Consider the following 22,602-nt stretch of genomic DNA (forward strand, 5'->3'; position numbering starts at 1 on the left):
GGAATATGAAGACGGGCATTTTTAAGGAAGTTTCTTTGAATCTCAATTATATAACAAAATCCTTAAGGACATTCAGAAATTTGATGGAACTCTCAAATGGTTGAAATCAATTTCTCCTGTTCACATATTTCATCGTTTATATATTGGTATACAAATGCATATGGTCTCTCCCTAACCTGGGAGGAATATAAACAATGATTTCTCCAGTCATTCTCCTCTAAATTTTCTACTTTTTTGGTGACTCTGTCAATTAAGCATCCGGCTCTTGATTTCAGCTCAGGTCATGATCTCACAGTTCGTGAGATCAGCCCCTGACAGCACAGAGCCTGCTTGGGATTCTCTTTTTCTCCCTCTCTCTCTGCCCCTCCCCTACTCACTCACTGGCACTCTCTCTCTCAAAATAAATAAACTTGAAAAATTCCACTTTTTAAAAAATGCTTGTAAACAATAATTTTGGTTTTCATTCGAGGCTCCTATTAGCCTCAGTGAAACCGATTTCACCGTGGAAGGGCAAACAGCTTTCCTTGGCAAACCCTCTTCATAGAGAACGCTCCACTCATGGGTTGGTGAGAGCTGGACACCCACTTGAGCAGAAGGAGATGTGACTCTCTGCACTCTCCCTAAACTACCAGTGTTTCAGCTGCGGTGTGAGGATCAGCATGAGTTTTAAACTTTCTATTTTGGAATTTTAGATTCACAGGAACATTGCAAAGGAAAGACAGAGAATTCCCATACACCTTCCACCCAATTCCCCCAATACATCTTACGTAACTACGGTATGTTCATCAAAACTAAGAAATTAACATTGGCACAGTTCTATTAACTAAACTGCAGACTTTATTCAGACACAAATTTTTCACTGATTTTTTTTTCTATTTCAGGATATCATCCATTGCATTTAGGTAATCCATTTTTAATGGGAAGTTGTAAAAAATTAGATTAAACAGATAAGTTATATGTGAAATATACCAAAGTATAATATCTCTCTCCTTTGCTCATTTAGGTTACTACCACGTTTAACTTACGCCTGTACCTATTTCTTTTTCTTTTTAAAAAATTTTTCATGTTTATTTACTTATTTTTATATTTTACATTTATTTACTTTTGAGAGACAGAGAGAGACAGAGCATGAACAGGGGAGGGATAGAGAGAGAGGGAGACACAGAATCCGAAGCAGGCTCCAGGCTCTGAGCTAGCAGTGAGCAAAGAGCCCAATGCGGGGCTCGAACCCATGAACCATGAGATCATGACCTGAGCTGAAGTCAGACGCTCAACTGACTGTGCCACCTAGGTACCTCATGTTTATTTATTTTTGAGAGAGACAGAGTACCAGCAGGGGAGGGGCAGAGAGAGAGAAAGACACAGAATCTGAAGCAGGCTCCAGGCTCTGAGCTGTCGGCACAGAGCCCCACATGGGACTCCACCTCAGTGACTGCAAGATCATGACCTGAGCTGAAGTCGGATGCTCAACTGACTGAGTCACCCAGGCACCCCATACCTTTTCCTTTCACTAATACACACCTGTTCCCCCTCACCCCTCATATCTTTTGACTGTATAACCTCTCTAGAGTACATTCCTCACCTCCAAGCCTATCCCAACGATAAATCATCTAAATATAAGAACATGTTAGCTTCCTTAGAGCAGTACATTAGGTTTACAATTAGCATTGCATTCCCCAGGTTCACATCCCACTGCTCCTTACGTGTTTTAGTGCCTTTGTAGAATTTTTTTCTAAGTTATGCAAATTTTCTACCCTAATCTTTATTTAATCTTTACAAAGGTTTAAAATAAAGATTAACACAGGTGCCCTCACTCACAAATCAAACAAGGCATTCTGAGAGAAGAGAGGAAATTCCACAATGGAGAAGGATTAATGATGACTTGAAAGTTTGTGGTACCATTTGTAAATAACCTAAATTGTAAGATATTTCATATCTATTTTATATTTTTAAGTTTCTATTTTAGAATGATTTGGTTTTTTTGTTATTGTTTTTTATTTTAGAGAGAGAGCATGAAAGGGGGAGAGAGGCAGAGGAAGAAACAGAGAGAATCCCAAAGAGGCCCCATCCCAGCGCAGAGCACGACACAGGGCTCAATCTCACGACCCTAGGATCATGATCTCAGCCAAAATCAAGAGTCAGATGCTCATCCAACTAAGCCACCCAGATGCCCCTAGACTGTTTTATAATACATGTACAAATTAGTATAACATACTTCTAATTTATGTATCTAAATCTGTTTATCTATTTACCTATCTACTCATCACTTCTCACTCTACACACACACACACACACACCCACACATACACATAGTATGGAAATACTTTGCTTAAAATTTATTATTAGTGAGTACACTATCAAAGTACTTTGGAAGTCTGCTTTAGAGTATGAATGTGTCTCTCACTCCATAAAACCCTGTTTCATCAACACTACCCACTTTGTATCTCCCTGCAGAGCTGGGATCTGTCTAGACCAGTGATTCCAAACCTGGCTGTGTGTCAAAATGACCTGGGAGCTGGATTAAAATCAGATTTCTGGGCTTTTCACCAGCAGATTCTTACTCACTCAGTCTGAGATGGGGTCTAAAAAGCCATAATTTTAAAGAGCTCCGGACATCACTCAACACACACTGGCAGGTTTGGGAACCACCAGTAAAGGATGACACAAGAGTGTGTTTTGTGGACACAAATATCCATATATTATATGCGTTTGGTCACCTGCATAATTTCCTCTTTCTCCCCATATCTAAATACGCTCTTTACAAACAAGGAAGCAGCCTTCCTCAGCTGTAGAGAGCGTCTGGCCTGGTGGACATCACTTAGACTCTATGCACTAAAGATTGATTTGGGCTTCAAAAAGATTGGGGAAAAAAAAGGCTAACTTGGTCTGAGAGGCAGTAAGGAAGACACCATAAATGACAGGTAAACAGCAATCTAAAATATCAAACACTAAATATTTGCAAAGTAATTACATGTTTCTGACCTGGCACCAGAATGGTAATGGCCGTCTGCACCGCCTTTCGGATGATACTGTCCAAGGCAAACATCCAGTGTGGCTTGATGTTATGATTCCGAAGAACTTTATTGACCTTGGAGAAAGAGGGTGACATTTAGTCTACTTTAATTTTCAGTTGCAAATAACCTAGCTGACACAAGCAACTGGGTGACATTCTATCAACAAAACTACAAGGTTTCTTCACCTTGAACTGTAATTCCTTTATGTCACTGGAAAACAATAAAAAAATTGCCACTTCAAATTAAAGTCTGGTGATCCGCATGTAAGCAAATCAAAGGCAGTCTGGTTAAATGAAATATAGTTTCTTTGGAGACTCAGAACATGCAACTTCCATTTATTATGATGACTGCAGATTGGATGACAGAGGTGGTGAAGGAGGAAAAAAGAATCCAAGGGGCTTTGAATAAAAATAAACGCTGATTTTCAGTGTTGTGACTCTGAGGAGGAAGCTGCTAGAATATTCCAGAAAGGCTGTTCACACTGAAAGTCTGTGTCATAAGGGTATCTTTTTTTAGTGACTAGTAATACCTCACACATTGAAATAGACACTGAAATAGATATGCATTACTTTCTTTTTAAAAATTGTGGTCAAATATACATACCAGAAAATTTCTCACCTTAACCATTGTTAAACATATAGTTCAGTGGCATTAAGCACACTCACATTCACATCCATCTCCAGAACTCATTTCATCTGACAAAAATGAAGCTCTACACCCATTAAACAGTGGCTCCCACTGCCTTTTCCCAGACTCTGCCCACCATTCTCCTGCCCATCTCTATGAATTTGACTACTCCCTCTATCTCTCCTATAAGTGGAACCCTATGGTATTTTTGTGAAGGGGGTTATTACCTGACTGTAATGTGTCAGAACTTCCTTCCTTTTGAAGAGTAAATAATATCCCATCGTATGTAGGAGCTATATGCATTATCTTTTAAAAAATAACCTAATTAGCAGGGGCCCCTAGGTGGCTCAGTTGGTTGAGCGTCTGATTTTGGCTCAGGTCACGGTTGTAGAGTTTGTGAGTTCGAGCCCCACGTTTTAGCCCTGCATTTGAGCCCTGTGTCAGGTTCCCAGCTGCCTGTGCAGAGCCTGCTTAGGGAAACTCGCTTTCTCCTCTCTCTGCCCCTCCCCAATTCACACTTTTTTTTTCTCTGTCTCAAAATAAATAAATAAAATAAAAACTTAAAAAAATAATTATTGGGGCACCTGGGTGGCTCAATCAGTTGGGCATTTGACTCTCAATTTCAGCACAGGTCATGATCTCAGGGTCAAGGGGTCGAGCCTCGCACTGGGCTGAGTGTGGAGCCTGCCTGGGATTCTATCCCTACCTCTCCCTTTGCCCCTCCCTCACTGTGTGCCCTCTCTCTCTCTCTCTCTCAAAAAAAAAAAAACCTAAAAATAAACAAATAAATAAAATAAAAAAACCCATTATCATAAAGCTAAAAGAGGCTTATCTAAAATTTGAGTTAACTCCACTAATTGATGGTCAACATGACTCTCTAAGAGAAGAGGCTATTTTCCCAACAGAGCTCTGACCAGAGATTTTGGAAGGGGCTAGGGAGATGGTGACCCAGCTGCAAGCCCCCACCAAAAGCTGGGGTCCAGTTGCTGATTCTTGCCCCTTGGTCCATCATCAAAATCCCCTGGTTTAGGGGCACCCGGGTGGCTCAGTCTGTTGAGCATCTGACTCTTGATTTTGACTCATGATCCCAGTGTCGAGGGATCAAGCCCCATGTCAGGCTTTACACTGAGAGTGGAGTCTGCTTGGAATTCTCTCTTTCCCCTCTTCTTCTCCTCCCCCCACTCATGTTCTCTCTTCTCTCTCTTAAAAAAAAACAACAACAATCCAGTCTCGAAGGGAATCGGTCGGAGGAAGTCCTCAGAGTAGTTGCTCCTCCAAGGAAGTGAACCATTGCTAGGTTTGCACTTGTTCTAGGAAATCCTTTCAGAATGGGTTTGTTCTGGTACCTTCATTTCTTAAAGGATTTGTCTGCTTCTATGACTAATGCAGAGTACAGCATTTAGTAAACTGGAACATTTCCTCAAGGGTCCCGCACGGCAGATGGACGAGGGATCCTCTAGAACAGTGGATGATCCGCTTCTCATAGCTCTTCATCAAACAGGTACATTATCTGGGTTCATTCCCATCTTGCACAGGGATTGAGCAAGAGCAGGGGTGTGTGTGTGTGTGTGTGTGTATGTGTGTGTGTATGTGTGTGTGAGAGAGAGAGAGAGAGAGACCCGGGCCTGAGGCCCATGATTACAACAAGTCCACTCTCAACCTGAATTCTACTGGCCAACCAGTTTTCCAGCCTCTAGGCTGGATGCCAAATGTGTGGCAAGTGCAAAATCACTGAATTCTTTCATTCTGTTTGCAGATGATTAGGTTTCCCTAGTTGCAGCGAAGTGTGCCTTTAGCATTTAATTATTAGTGATGGGCTTTGCCGTTGCCTTCATTACCCAGGATCTCAATCAAGTCAGGAGTGCTGTTCCCGTCCACGCAGTACAGCACAAGGACCAAGCGGCTTACACAGACTTTCGGAGAACTCCAGTGGCCACTGAAGGAGTACAATTCGGTTTTAAATGAGGGATCATTTGATGCACCAAATACAATTTTCAAGGCATTTATGCAGGAGAAATAAACCTATTAGGAGGGAGTTAATTTGGGGAATTTTTTTTTTAATTTGGGGAATTTAAATACCAGAGGCACTGTCAGTCTCCCTCCCCCAGTGAAGACCTTCTAGGAGTGGCTTCAGGCTTTCTTGGTCCAGAGTTCCACCAGTAAGTCTTATTCAGGAATAGCATGTAACGTTTTGAATCAGGGTTTTGAAAGGCTTCTAGCTGGTGTTGCATAGCAACTCCATGTGAGAGGCCAGAGACTTCAGCAATCTCTCATTAGATCATGAGGATTAATTTTCATTCAGTGATGAACTTATATGTATTAAACAAACATGTTTAAAGTGTTGTGTATGGAAACCAGAGAAAAAGTAAAAGAAAAAAAAGGAATTGGTTTTACTTGGTGATCATTCCTGTCTGTGCCGTTGCATTTTTCTCCACGACCACTAGATGGCAGTTCTGGTACAGACTTAGACAGTGTACCCCTACAGGGTCTGTGGCTGAAGTAAAAAAAAAAAAAATAGTGACCGGCTACATGATTTCATAAGCACAGAGTTCAGCGCGGGAGATGTTTGTTAGTTTTGCTATTTCCCACGATGTTGGATATCATGTATATCTAACTTGGGGAGCTACAAACACATAAAACAACAAATCTGCTATTTAGAAGCTCACAGGCAACTATCTTACACTTAATCATTGAAAAAGAGACATCCCTCAAAGTTATTAAAGAAAGAAAAGATAACAGAACTTATGTTTTATCTTATTTTGCTAATTTTAGTTGAGATTTTGTGGGAAAACACCAGCAAAATGTCATACTCACGGCATCCTGAAAACTGAAGAGTACCACCTGGACTTGACTAATGCCGTGGCTGTCAAAGTCAAGTTCTAGCTTCAGCTTGGACAGGGTGGTGGCTATGATTTTTCGGTCAGTGGATCTCACGAATTCTCTCAGACTTGCAATGAGGGTTGTGATGTGTTCCCATTTTAGTTTAGGTTCTTCAGGCCCCTGTGAGTAAATTAACCTGTCAGTTTGTCTGTGCGGAACACATTAGTCATGAGCCTGCCATACTGACAGGCCTTGTTGGGTTCAAAGTGTCCCCAGCTAAGGGAAAAGACCATACTTCAACTCTATGGCCCACCCCACCCCCACCAACCACCCAAAAAATAAGCAGACTTTGGGAGGAAGGGTACCAACCCCACACATTGGCCAATAGCCATGATTTAGTCAGATGTGCGGAGCTCTGCCCAAACAGGGACAGACTGAGGCAATAAAATTCTTGCTGTCAGAAATTTTAATGGAGGACTAAAGAGAGATCAGACAATGAGCCATAGGATCTTAAGTTCAAAGTCAGCCCAGAGAAATAAGTCATAAAATAGCAGCAAGAGAGGCACCTGGGTGGCTCAGTTGGTTAAGCATCTGACTCTTGATTTCGGCTCATGTCATGATCTCATGGTTTATGAGTTCGAGCCCCACATCAGGCTCTCTGCTGTCAGCCTGCTTGGGATCCTCTGTCTCCCGCCACCCTCTTGCACCTCCCCAGATGGTTCTCTCTCTCTCTCAAAAATAGCAGCAAGAGAACATCTAGTTATAAGGAAGGAAGCACAAGCAATGGTGTTGAAAATGACAATTTATATGTAGAGGAGAAGGGAATTCACAGAAATAGAAATATCACACCAGGAGGGCCAACAGCAGCCAAACCCAAGAAAAGGACACACAAACTCCGGGCATGTGAAGGCCCTCAGAATCACACACTGTCTCTCTGAGCCTGGGCTCGGCACCATTGTTAGAATTCCCGAAGATGTCCCCCTCTTTCACTGGTCCGTGAGGCAACCTACAACATGCCCCCAAAACCTCAACTGCCTTCAAAGTATGTCAGTTCCTTTCAACAACAAGAGGCTCACTTCAGGGGTGCCTGGGTTGCTCAGTCAGTTAAGTGTCTTGATTTTGGCTCAGGTCATGATCCTGCAGCTCCGGAGTTCGAATCCCATGTCAGACTCTGAGCTGACAGCACGTAGCCTGCTATGTCTCCCTCCTCTCTGCCCCTTCCCTGCTCTCACTCTGTCTTTCTTTCAAAAATAAACATTAAAAAATTTTTTAAGGGGGGCCTCACTTCAAACTCCATCCTTAAAACAATTCCTTACCTACCAATGAGGCCACTAGCTGTTAAGAACAAACCGATGGACAATTTTGCATATTAAAAATATAGTACACTATTTAAACAACTTCCTTTTGTCAAGTTGAATTTTTCTACTTTGTACAAGTAACATTGCTTCCTTAAAGAAAAGATAGTAGGGTGTTATTTATGCTCATTTACTTCAAGAAACAATATACTTATTATGCTCATTTTCTATCTTCTATTGCATATTTTGTTACTACATCATTAAAATTAAATTCCTCAGTTGGGCTGTGAAAACTACAGTTTCTGGGATTCCATTAAAATAAGAGAAATGTTCCACAAGATCTTTCTCTCAGTATATTTTCATTTGGGGAGCTCCCTCTCCTGTTTATGTTTTCATGAGGAAAGATTATATTGAAAAGCTTGAAAGCTGTCATTAAGGGAATTAAAACCAGACTGGGAACAATTATAAACTTTGTTTCTTTTCTCACCACCAACTAAATTACACCCAAAGTAAAAATTCACAGGCAATATCATAATAACATGAAAATATGTTCAAGAAGAAAAATGTGAGTTATTCAGAAACTGGAAGCTTATCTTGGTGACAAGTCAGTTACATGTTTGCCAGCAGATGAAACAGCAAACATTTTTCTGACATTAGCTTTGTTTCCACAACAGAAAAACATGCTGCTTCTGGTCTTGTGGATGTGTGTGCCACTGTCCTACAGAGGAATGCTGTCAACTCTGGGAAATGTTTTCTGTCTAGGGTATTTCATCCACTTACATAATCGTTATTTCTGTGAACTCCTGTGTTCACGCACACTCATCAGCGTGCCTATGACACAGATGAGCATCTCGGGGAGCGGGGGGAGCCTGAGAGGGCAGATGGTGGCACCGACAGGTGCGCCTTTCCTAGCACTAAGTACCTTCCAGATTCTTCTGCAAAGTGCTCTCTAGTCTCTATCCTTCAAACTTCCTCAGAAATGATGAGCAGATTTCAGAAGGGTGTTACAGATTGAAAGGGCTTTGTGAGCTGGTCTGGGGATCTAACCAACATCTCCATTTCTGGTCTTGTTACATACAAAAGGGCAGGCTTACATGTAAAGATGTATCTAGAGATATTTAACACAATGAAAAGAATTAACTTCCATCTGGTTGTAGAAAAAGCTGAAAGGGATTAGACAACGATGATTAGCCTGCTTGATCATGGTCACGGCAGCAATAATAATAGTTAACGTGTGTGAAACACCCCCTATTATTATCTCGGTTGCTCATGATCTTAGTTATTCCTTATAGAAACTCCATGAGGTAGAGGCTAGCATTTCTTCTGTTGTATAGATTAGGGAATTCGGCCTCAGAGAAGTTAAATCACACAGAAGTTAAGTCATTCAAGCAGAGGCAAGTGGAGGCTGAGCCCAGGCTCCTAATAACTGCATTCTCCTGCCCCGATCATCTGGAAGAGCCAGCAGAGAGCCTGGACTGGGATCTGCCCCACACTAGGCCACCATGTGACGTCACAGCAATACAGTCAGAAGGACCCTGGCCACCACTGGATGACAGGGGATTCAGCGTGTGACCACCACAGTTCTGGTCCTCACCAGTCCCTCCATGTGCCAGCACATGCCCTCTGCTGGTTGCTTTTTTTTTTTTAATGTTTTATTTATTTTTGATACAGAGACAGAGCATGAGAGGGGGAGGGGCAGAGAGAGAGGGAGACACAGAATCTGAAGCAGGCTTCAGGCTCTGAGCTGTCAGCACAGAGTCCAACATGGGGCTCGAACTGACAAATGTGAGATCATGACCTGAGTCGAACTCCGAGGCTTAACTGACGAGCCACCCATGCACCCTGATGGGTGCTTTTAACATTTGTTTTCTTTCTTCTTTTATAGAAAACATTCAAGTGTGCTTAAAGAACCAGGAAGTCACGGACAATTAAATGGGATTAACCAACTGCGAAATGTAAGCTTTCAGCGCAGTCACGGAAGTGAAGTCCTTGCCAGGCTCGGCGCTGAGAGCTGGGACCCTGACAATGATCATGGCAGTCCTGCCCGATGGAGCTTCAAACCCCCGAAGTAGCAGGCACTTTCTGCACTGGAGGGGCACATCCTTTGGGGTTGATCATGAGCTTTAGGCAATCCCCACAGTCCCCATGTTTCTGTCTCCAAACAGGCGTCGTGCACTAGTGGCCACAGTTGGGAGAAGTCTTCATTCCACAGCAGCTAACAGGGATTTCCCTTCCTTCCCCACCTCAGGGGCCAATCCCTGCCTGCTGTATGTTTCTACCAGCACTGTCACCACCTGGGAGCTGTCACCCAGGGAGGAGAACGGCATGGTGGTTAAGAGCGTAGACCCTGGAGCCAGACTGCCTGGGTCTAAATCCTGACTCTGTTGCTTAGGGCTGTGTGGCCTTGGCAAGTTACTCAACTCCTCTGTGCCTCTGTATCCTCATCTCAAAATGAGGATGCTAACAGAACTATTACTATAGCGCTATTGCCATGGGGATTAGATGAGTGAATACACATGAAATACTAAGAGCAATACCTGGCGCATACAAAGTGTTGGCTCTTATTACTCTACGTTGCATATGTTCGTTATTATTACTATTTGTTTACTATTATTACCATATATTGTAACTGTATGTTGCTACCGCTACTATGCAAGTACTAATTTTTTAAATTTTTATTTATTTTTTAAATTTATTTTTGAGAGAGAGATCACGAGTGGGAGAAGGGCAGAGAGAGAGAGAGAAGGAGACACAGATTGGAAGGAGGCTCTAGGCTCTGAGCTGTCAGCACAGAGCCCGATGCGGGGCTCGAACTCATGAGCTGTGAGATCATGACCTGAGCCGAAGTCCGATGCTTAACGGACTGAGCCACCCAGGCACCCCCATAATTACTAATTTTTATTGTTCTTCTTCCTCCACTAGGATGTCAGCTGCAATGGGATACATCTTTTTACAGTTTGGCCCGCTGTAATATCAACAGCACATACACGAGTGCCTGGAATTCAGTAGACAGCTAATGAATATTTGTTGAATGAATAAATGACTTCCAATTGCTGCCCACATGCACCTTTCATCTGAATCTAGTTCCCCTTCGGGGGCACCTGGGTGGCTCAGTTGGTTAAGTGACTGACTCTTGATTTCGGCTCAGGTCATGATCTCGAGGTTCATGCAACAGAGCCCTGCATCGAGCTGTGCACTGAGAGCATGGAGCCTGCTTGGGATTCTCAGTCTCCTGCTCTCTCTGTCCCTCCCCCACTCTCTGTCTCTCAAAATAAATAAACTTAAAAAAATTTTTAATTTGGTCCCTCTTCTTATCTCACGCCATCCATTCCCCAGTCCCTGAATGACCAGAGTGAGCAGAAAGTCAAGAGAGACAGCTATAGGTTCAAGACTGCTCCTGTCTACTCCACATCCCCCACCACTCCTGTTCCGAGTCCTGGGCACTCACCCTACCCCAGCTCAGAGCCCCAGCTGCCCCTCAGCCCAGCGCCCCTCCATCCTGGGCCTTGGAATAACCGCTCAAGGCAGCTTTCCTTTAGGACCCAAGAAGGGTTTTCCCAGAAAGTGCAGATGGTCTTGCACCCAGAGGCCCTACTGGCACACATGTGGCCTTTGACCCTTCCTATGGGATCCAAGAGGTGGGCATTAGAGAACTGCTAAGGTGATGGAATCAGCAGAGAACTTAGTGGGGTTCTCAAGACAAAGACAAGAGTCAAGAAAGAGAGTCGCTCCATTTATATCCCAGTACAAACTGAGACCAGATAGACCGTCGGACAGAGAGACAAACTGGACGTGACCTCTCCAGCTCCACCCTTTGTGCAGCTGTTGTCCCAAGACAGAAGGCAGGAACAAAGGTCTATGCAGGGGAGACAGCCGCTGGCCACCAGCACCAGAGCAGGGAGACACACCCCTGACACCCATGCAACTGGCAAGTGTCATGTCTGGGACCGAGCATGTCTGTGGAGGCTTGTACCCTCAAGAGACCCGAGCTTCCGCTCCAAACACAGGACACATCACCAGAGGCCTGGGGCTAGGGGACACCCTGCTTCTACTGGGGCAGAATTGGGGAGGGGACTTTTCCTCATATCTACAGTTCTGCAGAATCCTACAGAACATATTTTCCCAGGTATTAGAGACTGAACTGCCCGCCACCCCACCACCGGCCCCAATAACTATGTAGAAGCCCTAACCCTCCCATGTGACTGTCTGTGTAGGAGGTAATGAAGGTTACATGACATCATATCAGTGGAGCCCTGACCCAACAAGACCAGTGTTCGTACAAGGAGAGGAAGAGACACCCACCGGGGTGCACCGGGATAAAGGCTGAGCGAGGACTTGGCGAGAAGGCGTCTCTTGCAAGCCAAGGGGAGAGGCCTCAGGAGAAACCAAGCCTACCAGCCGCCTGCTCTGTGACTTTCAGCCACCAGGACTGTGAGAACTAAGTCCGTTGTTGAAGCTGCTCAGTCTGTGGTGGTGTTATGACAGCCACGGCCAACGAACGTAAGAGGGAGTAAGAGTTTGGCCAGCGTGGTTTTTTCATCGCGTATACAGCCTTCTGATGCACTACATAATTTACGTACTATTGCCCGTCACCCTCTGTCCATTGCCCCACGAGCGTGGGGGCCCTTGTTGTGTCTGCAGTCTTTTCCTAAATGCTCAGAGGAGACCAGCAGGTGGCCTTGTGCCACTGTCAGAATTATCAAGCCACAAGGCTCAATGCATGTTGAATTGATAAACTGAATTGATAAATGAACTGATAAACAAATGAACTAGGGCAAAAGTGGCTTGTAGGCTCACTGGAACCTTACCTACACAGAAAAGTTTGCTTGTGACCTACAATGAGTTATGTTCAAAAATGTGGTTTCTAGGGACACCTGGGTGGCTCAGTCAGTTAAGTGTCTGATTTCAGCTCAGGTCATGATCTCTCGGTTTGTGAGTTCAAGCCCCAACTCGGGCTCTGTGCTGACAGCTCAGAGCCTGGAGCCTGCTTCAGATTCTATGTCTTCCTCTCTCTCTGCCCCTCCCCTGCTTGTGCTCTGTCCTTCTCTCTCTCTCCATTTCTCTCTCTCTCTCTCTCTCTCTCAAAAATAAATAAAAATTTTTAAAAGATGTGGTTTCTACACCAGGGATTTGCATTTTTTCCACTCTGGGGGAGGCAGGTTTCATCATCAAGAGCCCTAGAGCTCCTTCCCATCTCCCCATCACCTGTGACAGTTCCAAGGGGTGATGACACAGTGAAAGTATATAAACTCTGGGAAACCAAGTATCCATGAGAGATGTTACCTGAGCCAAAGATTCCATTAAGTTTCTCACAACTTTGTCTTGGTCTTCGGTCAGGATCCTGTGGAGGGTGGCCCGTCTCTCACTGTCCTTCCTCAGCATAAAGAATCCTGAATCTTTTTCTTCAGGGGAAGGTGGGGCGCTGTGATCTTCGAAATTTTCATCTGGAATGCTGCAAGGATTTAATGCAGAATAAATCACAGCGTCCTTTATAAAATGACACGCAACTTACTTCTTTCACCTAAAGTCAGTCAGGTCTTTACCCCAGAAAGAGTGTCCGTATTCCTTTAACATCTCGTTCGCCACAGGATTTGGCTCTTGTCTTGAAAGAGAAGGGATCCACCTTCAACTCCGTGTCGGGAGAAACCGAGCCATACTCACTGCTGCTGCTGGTGTCCTCCACCAAGACGGGCACGGGCAAGGATATGCTTCTAAGATACTCTGCTTGTGCAAGAGGGGGAAATGCTCATTAATGCTTTTAAAACTGTACGCATTCTCGGGGCACCTGGGTGGCTTAGTTGGTTAAGTGTCCAACTTCAGCTGAGGCCATGATCTCATGGTCCATGAGTTCAAGCCCCGCATCGGGCTGGGCTCTGGAGTGACAGCTCAGAGCCTGGAGCCTGCTTTTGATTCTGTTTCTCCCTCTCTCTCTGCCCCTCCCCTACTTATGCTCTCACACACTCTCTCTCTCAAATAAACATTAAAAAATGTACACATACTAAACACCAAAAGAGACCAATATTCATTGTCAAGTGTGTCATTCATTGCAATCAATGACTAGTAAAATTATGCTACCTAAGAGGCTGGTCATGGATCCTAATTTCTCCCTGTGCTCCATATCCAATCCACCCAATCCACGCAGTGGGGGTGAGGGTCGGGGGCAAGGTCAGGGTTTCCTTCGTCCTGAAAGAAATATCTCAGGGCTGTGAAAAAGTGAAAGAAGCACCAGGCCCAGCGGTCCTGGGTTCCAATTAGCTTTTTTCTATTGACCACTTGTCAGACATTAGGAAGGTCATCTATGGGTCTCAGTTCTCACGTCTATAAAATAAAGGACCAGATTCATATTTTTTGTTAATTTCTTATTTTCTTATATTTATTTTTGGGGGAGAGAGCAAGCAGAGGCAAGGCGGGAAGGTGGGGGTAGGGAACAGAGAGGGTCTGAAGTGAGCTCTGCACTGACAGGCTGACAGCAGCCAGCCCTATGTGGGGCTCAAACTCATGAACCACGAGATCCTGACCTGAGCTGAAGACAGGTGCTCAACCAACTGAGCCACCCAGGTGCCTCCAGACTACTTTTTTAAAAAATCATGTTCCTCACAGGTTTAAGGGTCCATGTTAGCATCTTGGGGCTGCCTTAGTTGGGGTGAGTGAGTAGGATTCTATGATTCTAGAACACAGGTTCCAAAACCTGTTTTGCCTAAAACAAATATGTTCTATCAGTCTTATATATCAGAGTTCTGCTTAAGGAATTGCATGAAAAAGGGTTCTTTGCTACAAACACAAATTTTGGAAAACAACAGACTACGTGATCTCTTAGGTCTTCCCCAGTTCTCGGGTACTGTGACTCCAGAGCAGACAATGGCTTTTATTTTGATGGAGACTACTGACTTAGCACAGTAGGAACTGCCAACATTTCATCAAATATAGATTTTACAGAAAGTAATTTTTGCCAGAATCATCTTTACCTAACAAGTGTCCCAATACTACAAAAGGTCTTACTAAAGAAGGCAGATATTAAATTATAAAAAAGGAAATCTGCTGTTGCCTAGAATCCATTTTTCACTTAATTCCTCTTGGGCTGGGTTGAATCAACAACTGGCCCAGTCTCGAAGACATGGGATGGTCAGTCAGTGAGTGGTCAAGTAGACTCTTGACTCTGTCCGCCATGACTGCAAATCAGGAATGATTCACAGCGAGCGGGGTAGCAGTAGGCCATCAACACTGATCAGACAGAGGGACATGTTTGAGAAGCACTCGTCTGATTTACAAATATAGGAAAGCCAGACAGACCTTTTCTTTCTTTTCCTCTTTCCCTTCCTCCAAATATTTTTAGACTCTATCCCTTATGGTTAATTCCATATATATAGACATGTTTTACTCTATATTCTGTTATATATATAACTGTAAGAAAATAGACAAAAGAATGCAGTATTATTAAATGACAGTTATTTCTAGAAGATGCGACTTGGGGTGACTGTGATTTTCTTCTGTTTTTCCAAAATTTCGAAACCTTGTGCAATAAACATGTATTATGTTTATGATCAGAAAAATATGTGTGATAAAAAATATTTTTCACCAGCAAATATTCAACAGGTGGTAATACCGTATTACCAAGAGCTTGATTTAGTGATGACCCAGAAGATGAAAAAAAAAATCCCATGAACACAGTAGAAGTGACATTTCTCTGCAAATGTATTGGCCCATCACTGGGAAGCTCTTCCAAGCTGCTAAGTCTTAGAAAAAGGGTTTTCTAGCCCTATCCAGGGGCTTCCATAACCACAGAATCTTATGGGTAAGACACGTCCTCCCCCCTTGGTTATATCAAAGACATCACGCAGGGCCATTCTAGTACTCTATCCCACTTGTAGCTCAGGTGAAGAAAGTGGGTGTTGGAGAGGCACATAGCTTTGGTTCCAGCTGTAGGGAGGAAGAAGAGAAGCCAGGGATAGTTCATCTCTGGGGGACCCGTCTCACTGAACAACTAGAAAGTCACTCAAGGCTGAACTGGTTGACCTACCCGCTATCACTGAATTTGTTACACTGCTGAATTACCAGAAGGTAGGAACCAAGATCAAGCTAAGAAGAGCTACTCTGAGTTTACCGATTTAACATCACAATCCCCTATTTCAGTGTACAGAGATGTGAAAACTGGTACACTGAAAATACATGGCAGGGGAAACTGCTCACGTGTGGCATTTCCCAGATTTCCTTGACCATGGAATGCCCATTTTTCTGGAACATCTCATGGACCCAGCATTCCGTGGACTTTAGGAAGTGCTGCCAAAGCAGAGAGCAAAAGAGTAACCTCTTTCTTTCTGATAATAGTAAGGTTGTCTAGGGGCGCCTGAGTGGCTCAGTCAGTTAAGCATCTGACTTAAGCTCAGGTCATGATCTCATAGTCCGTGGGTTCAAGCCCCGCATCAGGCTCTGTACTGACAGCTCAGAGCCCGGAGCCTGCTTTGGATTCTGTGTCTCCCTCTCTCTCTGCCCCTCTCTGTCTCTGTCTCTCAAAATAAAATAAAAACATTAAAATAAAAATTTTTTAAACACTTAAAAAAATAGTAAGGATGTCTAAGAGGAGAAAGGTTTGTCGGGGGCCCCAAACGCAGGACTGCTTTTGAGAGGACATTTCTGAGAGCTGCCGAGATCGCTCATGTGCTTGGTTTCACTTCGTATTTACAGGAATAGATTGCAGAACAGACAAAACAGCTGCTAGCTTGGCCAAATATGGACTCAAGGCTTGGCAGCCTTGGGAGGTTTTCACTGCTATTAGACATCAAGCCCTTAAAGCTGAATGTTGCTGGTAGTGGCAAATGGTCAGACAGTGTAGATACAGGACATTTCTATTATCATAGAATAATAGATCCTATGCTTTTAGTTCCAGATTAAAGTCTTTCCCCAGCTCTCCACACCTCTTTGTTAATTCTCATGTGGAGTCTTTTGGGCTATGACCCTGCTTAATCACCTCCAGCTTCTTCTCTTCCCCATTTATTTTAAGTACCACAATCTGCTCCCTTCATGCCATGGGGTTTCACACATACTGCACTAACTCAGGCTAGGACCAGCCTCATCTGGCTCCCCACTCCCCCACCACCTGTTAAACTCAAGTTCATCCTTATTCATCAGGGGTCGCCTCACTGGACAGTCTTTCTTGGAACCACTTTCACAGACTGACATCAGTCACTCTGTCCCCCTTTACAATCTCCCCTGTATGGACTAAATTATGCTACACTGTAGTTGATATATTCCTTGTGCATTTTCCCTATGACAACAACAGCTCCTTAAAGCCAGGAACTATGCTATTTTATCACCCTTATATATTCAGGGCCTAGCACATTTCTTGGGCACACAGTTAATGCAAAGTTAGTGTGCAGTAGATTAAAATGACTTACTTAGTTCTCTGGGTCTATGTGTGGCAAAGGGAGAGCAGTCCAGTATTGGGTAAGACGTGCCTCCCCAAGGGGGAAGGAGGCCCTCCCATCACCACCCTCCCAGCCCCCTCCTGAGGGGAAGCCGAGGGCAGCTACAGAAGGTGGAGGCCCTCCAGGTAAAGCCTCGGCCTCTCCTCTGAACAGAAACAGTGTGTGACCCACACTGTCTGGGGAAGGAAGAGTCTGAAGCTTGCATTCACTTAGGAGAACTAAGACCAGGTTATAGTTCACAGTTTTAATTAACAGGAGGCATGAAGTTCTCGGTCACACCTAAGGACAATCCCAAGTGGGATTTTAGCACATCTGGTTTTGCTTTCCTCGGGAGGCGAGGGGCTTCTGAAGGAATGGGCCCAGCCTGGCTTACAGCTACACACATCGTTGCTACCCAAGAGCCTCCATGGTTGATCCTTTTTGGGTGATCCTCAAAAAGCAGAGGATGTGGCTCTTCAATGGGAAATCTAGAGCTTATCACACAATGCACTCAGTGGGCAACCCAAAAATGAACTCACCATTCGATCCGGCTGACAGGGCTGTGGGAAGAAGAGCAAACAGCAACATGAACACACGTTGGGTTCGTTGTTGAACAGAAATAACAAACAAGTGAACACCTGAAATGGGATCTATGTCTTTTCCAACCATTCAGCCTGTGCACGCTCATCCCAAACACACACAAACATGCCAGCGACAAATCGATCATTGACTTGCTTTTCCTTTCTGAAATGAGCTGTGGAAATTATTGCAACTTGTATTTTCATGCTGCCTTTTTTTTACATGACTGTCAATCTTCTCTTTCTGCCTTTCATTTCTTTTTCTTTCTTTCTTTTTTTCTTTTTTTTTTTTTTGCAGGGAGGGGCGGTTATTATCCCAAACAATATTCTCTAAGAGGCGATAGGTATTTTCCACTGACTAAAATTAAAAGAACAGGTTATCTGGATGGCTTGGAAGTTTTAACAGCTCCGTAACAGCGCTGTAGCTCATGAGAGGTGATTTAAAGTTTCAGCTCTAAAAGGCTGTATTTCACCCCATGACACTGTAAGCTTTGTATCAGTGATGCCAGAATGCTATAGATACTGATATACTACGTGCCTACTAACCAGGTGATGAAGGACTATCTACCATTGGTGAAGTCCTAGCATTTGTGAAATCAAAGGTGAGACAGCTTCCTGACACCAAAACTGGATGTCTGAGAACACTGCACTGACGTTTATACCGATTTCCAGTGATATCAATCTATAAACAGATTACCCTACTTCTGGAAAAATCTTCCATCTTAAAAGCTGAGGGTTTAGTGACCCTGAGTCACATCCGCTTCAATGCAACCACATACCTGAAAGCTTAGGTTGGCTCTTTTTCTTTTTGCTTGAAACTTTCAAGAACTCATCAATAAGCAAGTCGTTAGCACAGGCTCTCTTGTCAGGGTCTGGTTCAAAACATTTCAGTATGAATGCCTTGGCCTCTGCTGACATGGACTCTGGGATCTCCGGGTGGACTTTAAACATTCCCACCTAAGACACAGCACAATGTGACTTCTGAGTGACCATCTCATCGCAGGAGCACCAGGACCCAAAACCTGGTCCCCTTGCTCAGCAAAGCCCATCACCATATACTTCCTACGAACTCCTGCCTTGTCTCTAAGTGAGATAGGGTATTTCTTCTCTAGGTTATGGAAAGTTTCCAGAGTGCTTTTGTAACTTCATCAATGACATAGGAGCAGTTACGTTAAGACAGTAGAGAGCACTATGGAGTAATAATTCAGTCTTCAAAGTTTTAGAACACATTAGCACACTGGCACGCAAGAAAGATATTTTTAATTGAGACCATTGTGTTGGCCATAATTGCTATATGTCAGGAACTGTGCTTGGGTTTTTGATTTATAAATTCCACTAAATACTCCCAATGACCCAGGGGATTAAATATTATCCCTGTTACATCTGTGAGGAAAATGAGGCTCAGAGGGCTGAGGTTATGTTACAGAAAGGGAGATCTGGGATTGAAACCTTAATTTTTTTGGCTTAAAGCCTATGTTCATTTCCCTATGCCATGATGTGTGAATATTTTTCCTGTCCCCAAATTGCCTACATATAGAGAGATTTTTAAATACTTTAAAATTAAAGAAACAGAATTTTTATAATAATTAGAATTTTCTTCTCATTGTTGCCATTCTAAATTTTTTCAATAATTTTTTCATGTATTTAGTAAAGAAAATTTTCTAAGGAATTTTTTTGTTATTATATGGCTTATATAAGTGTATTACTGTATAGATAGTAATATATAGTTATTTGTGGTAATTATACAGTCTTTAGTAGATGTCAGACACTAAGTGCTTTGCACATATTATCTCATACACATCCCAAAAAAACCTTTACTGGATAGGTACTATTTTTATATCTATTTTATAGATGAGGAAACTGAGGTACAAGAAGCTTACGTCATTTGCCCAAAGTCCCCAAAGAGTCTGACAGTGTCAGAGCCTACATTCAAACACTGTTAAGTCAGTGTTTGAGTCTATGTTATCTCATCTAATGCATATTGTATAATTATCCCTGCAGCGATGGGGAACAGAGCAGCATTTCAGAGTGAACTCCTAGAGATGGATGAAAAGTTGAAGGATCAACCAAGATAAAGACATTCACTTATGTCAAGAAAGGCAGCTCTTACAGCTCTCATTGCCCTTTCCGTGTGGTTGCACTGCTCATTTCCGTATCAGCAGCGGCCCATCAGATCACCTCCAAGCGTAAAGTAAGCCAACCTTTATACAGAAGCAGAAGGTATGTAACACATGGCTCCTCTCGGGAGGCAACTCGCAGGCGGCCTAAGTGCTAGAAACGTGGTCAGCAGCAGGCGAAGAGAGAACAACTTGTCATGAGGACAGCAGACTCGAGCTTTACTTCTCGGGGAACAAGTTCTCAGTTTAAACCTTTGGCTTGGCAGCGTGGCAAGTGAGGACAGGTGAGGCCTGCAGGGACTTTGCTTAGCCCCTGAATTCTGAAGCGGTCGCCCCTGGGCACTCTCTGTCCTATTCTGAAAGATGGGCTGCTTCCCATTCCCAGGAGAGTTACGAACGCGCAAATAACAGGCTAGCTGAGTAGCTATATAAGAATATGATTGACGTCCTTAAAATAGCAATTATGCTCACCCTTTTCTTAATGGAGCCTCTGAACTCTTAGGACAGAAAAGGTAAATATTGCTTTAATACATAAATGTATAAAAAACGTCCTCACATTTCCTTCCATGGAAGATCTTCAGACTGTTTCCCAAAGAGCTTAAAGCATCTTCCATGAAGTAGTGCGTTACTTATGTTGCGTTGGGAAAAGGCGGTCAGTGAAAGTTACAGGGACTCTCACTTTATAGCTGAGAAACTAAGGCAGGAAGAGACAGATCCTCAGCATGAGGATATTGACTCTGAGGCAAGTGAATCTTCATGAACTTTAATGAACTTTGGGAGCACAGTTAATGAGCTTACCTAGGCTCCTTTCCTTTGGCCTAAAAAAATATCACATAGACACATGGAACATCTAATAGCTTTCTCCAGTTTTTAAGACATTTAAGATATGAAATGTGACCTTGAACATAGCTGCTTGTGGTTCTCCCAGCTCATAAAAAGGTGGTTTCCCTGTGGCCATTTCAATGATCGTGCAGCCCAAAGACCAGATGTCTGCTGCCTTCCCGTAGCCTCTTGGTCCTTTGTCTATGATTTCCGGTGCCATATACTGAAGGGTACCTGGGGATAATTCAAACACACTTCTACTATACAAAATACACAAATATCTAATGACAGCTTTAATTGTCGACATAAATAAGACAATTTTAAAAGCATGATTCAGGTCTTAATATCTCATCTTTTATTTTTTTTTGTTTTGTTTATTTTGTGTGAGAAAGCATGAGCAGGGGAGGGGAAGAGAGAGAGGGAGGGAGAGAGAGAAAGAGAGAGAGAAAGAGAGAGAATCCCAAGCAGGCTCTGGACTCTCAACACAGAGCCTAATGTAGAGCTGGGTCCCATGACTCTGAGATCATGACCTGAGCCAAAGTCAGATGCTTAACCAAATAAGCCACTCAGGTGCCCCTTGTCTTTTTTTTTTAATGTTTATTTTATTTTGAGAGAGAGCGTGTGTGCAAGAGGAGGAGGAGCGGAGAGAGAAAGACAGAGAGAGAGAGACAAAGAATCCCAAGCAGGCTCCACACCCTCAGCAGGAAGCCCGACATGGGGTTTGAACTCATGAACTGTGAGATCATGACCTGAGCCAAAATTAAGAGTTGGATGCTTAACCAACTGACCCACCCAGGTGCCCCAATATCTCATTTTTTGTGTTCCATTTTCCTTGGTCATTAATAAAAATGTAAATAATAGTTGTCATAATGGGTTTTATCAGGGATATAAGAATAGTTTGCCAATGTGATCTGGTCATGAATAGATGTCTTCTCATCTCCTAGATACTAGAGAATAAATGAGGCATCATTTTATTGGGGCCTCTTAGAAACTTCTAACAATTAGTCATTTGAGAACAACAGAGAATATATCAACACATTTTTTGCAATCAGTTTTTCAAATGCACAAAGGTTCTTTTATGTATACTTCTAACTTTCAGAAAAATTCTAGGGCATTCATCCATTTTTTTCTAGATCTATATTTCTCTATTTCTTTTTTTATGATTTTTTAAATATTTATTTATTTTTGAGAGACAGAGACAGTGCAAGCAGTGGTGGAGCAGAGAGAGGAGAGATACAGAATCTAAAGCAGTCTCCAGGCTCCAGCCTGATGGAGGCTGAAACCCACAAACCATTAGATGACCTGAGCTGAAGTCAGAGGCCCAACTGACTGAGCCACCCAGGTGTCCCAATATATTTCTCAATATCTAAACTGAGGGGCACCTGGGTGGCTCAGTAGGCTAAGCATCCAGCTTTAGCTCAGGTCATGATCTCACGGTTCATGGGCTCAAGCCCCACGGCACGCTCTGTGAGGACAGCTCAGAGCCTGGAGCCTGCTTCAGATTCTGTGTCTCCCTCTCTCTCTGACCCTCCCCTGCTCAGGCTGCCTCTGTCTCAAAAATATATAAACATTAAAAAAAAATTTTTAAATATCTAAATTGAATGTTTAATTCTTCTGTCTTGATTCGTATCTCTAAATCACAAAAGCATGAAAGATTCTGAAAGCCATTGTTAAAAGTAATGTAAATCACTTTTGGTGTACTCTGTTCTGTAAATCAAATATGTATGACTTCAGCTGCATGCCTGCGGTCCATGGAATAACAGGTTTAACAGATCAAAGACACGTCTTGAGCCATCAGTACAGACAAATCAACCAGACACAGAGTGAAGAAGAATGCAGTGAAACATAGGAGATTTAAAAAGCCATGTGGAATCAGAGAGCTGAGGAGGGGAGTTCCAGTTTTAGTCTGATATACCCAGATAAACACT

The 22,602-nt window shown here is 43.3% G+C and overlaps 1 protein-coding gene across 1 annotated transcript in view; it reads right to left on the minus strand.

Moving 5' to 3' along the window:
* Window positions 1-22,602, minus strand: part of MAP3K5 (mitogen-activated protein kinase kinase kinase 5) — a 199,501-nt gene that overhangs the window by 15,532 nt on the left and 161,367 nt on the right. The window contains exons 20-26 of the mRNA XM_029943234.1: window positions 20,751-20,908; window positions 18,515-18,692; window positions 17,697-17,717; window positions 13,300-13,477; window positions 13,040-13,208; window positions 6,456-6,641; window positions 2,983-3,088 (exon numbers count right to left, since the gene is read on the minus strand). Of these exons, the coding sequence (XP_029799094.1) occupies window positions 2,983-3,088; window positions 6,456-6,641; window positions 13,040-13,208; window positions 13,300-13,477; window positions 17,697-17,717; window positions 18,515-18,692; window positions 20,751-20,908 (996 nt within the window). The remainder of the gene's footprint in view (window positions 1-2,982; window positions 3,089-6,455; window positions 6,642-13,039; window positions 13,209-13,299; window positions 13,478-17,696; window positions 17,718-18,514; window positions 18,693-20,750; window positions 20,909-22,602) is intronic.

The sequence above is a fragment of the Suricata suricatta genome, chromosome 7 (genome assembly GCF_006229205.1).
Source record: "Suricata suricatta isolate VVHF042 chromosome 7, meerkat_22Aug2017_6uvM2_HiC, whole genome shotgun sequence".
NCBI lineage: Eukaryota > Metazoa > Chordata > Mammalia > Carnivora > Herpestidae > Suricata > Suricata suricatta.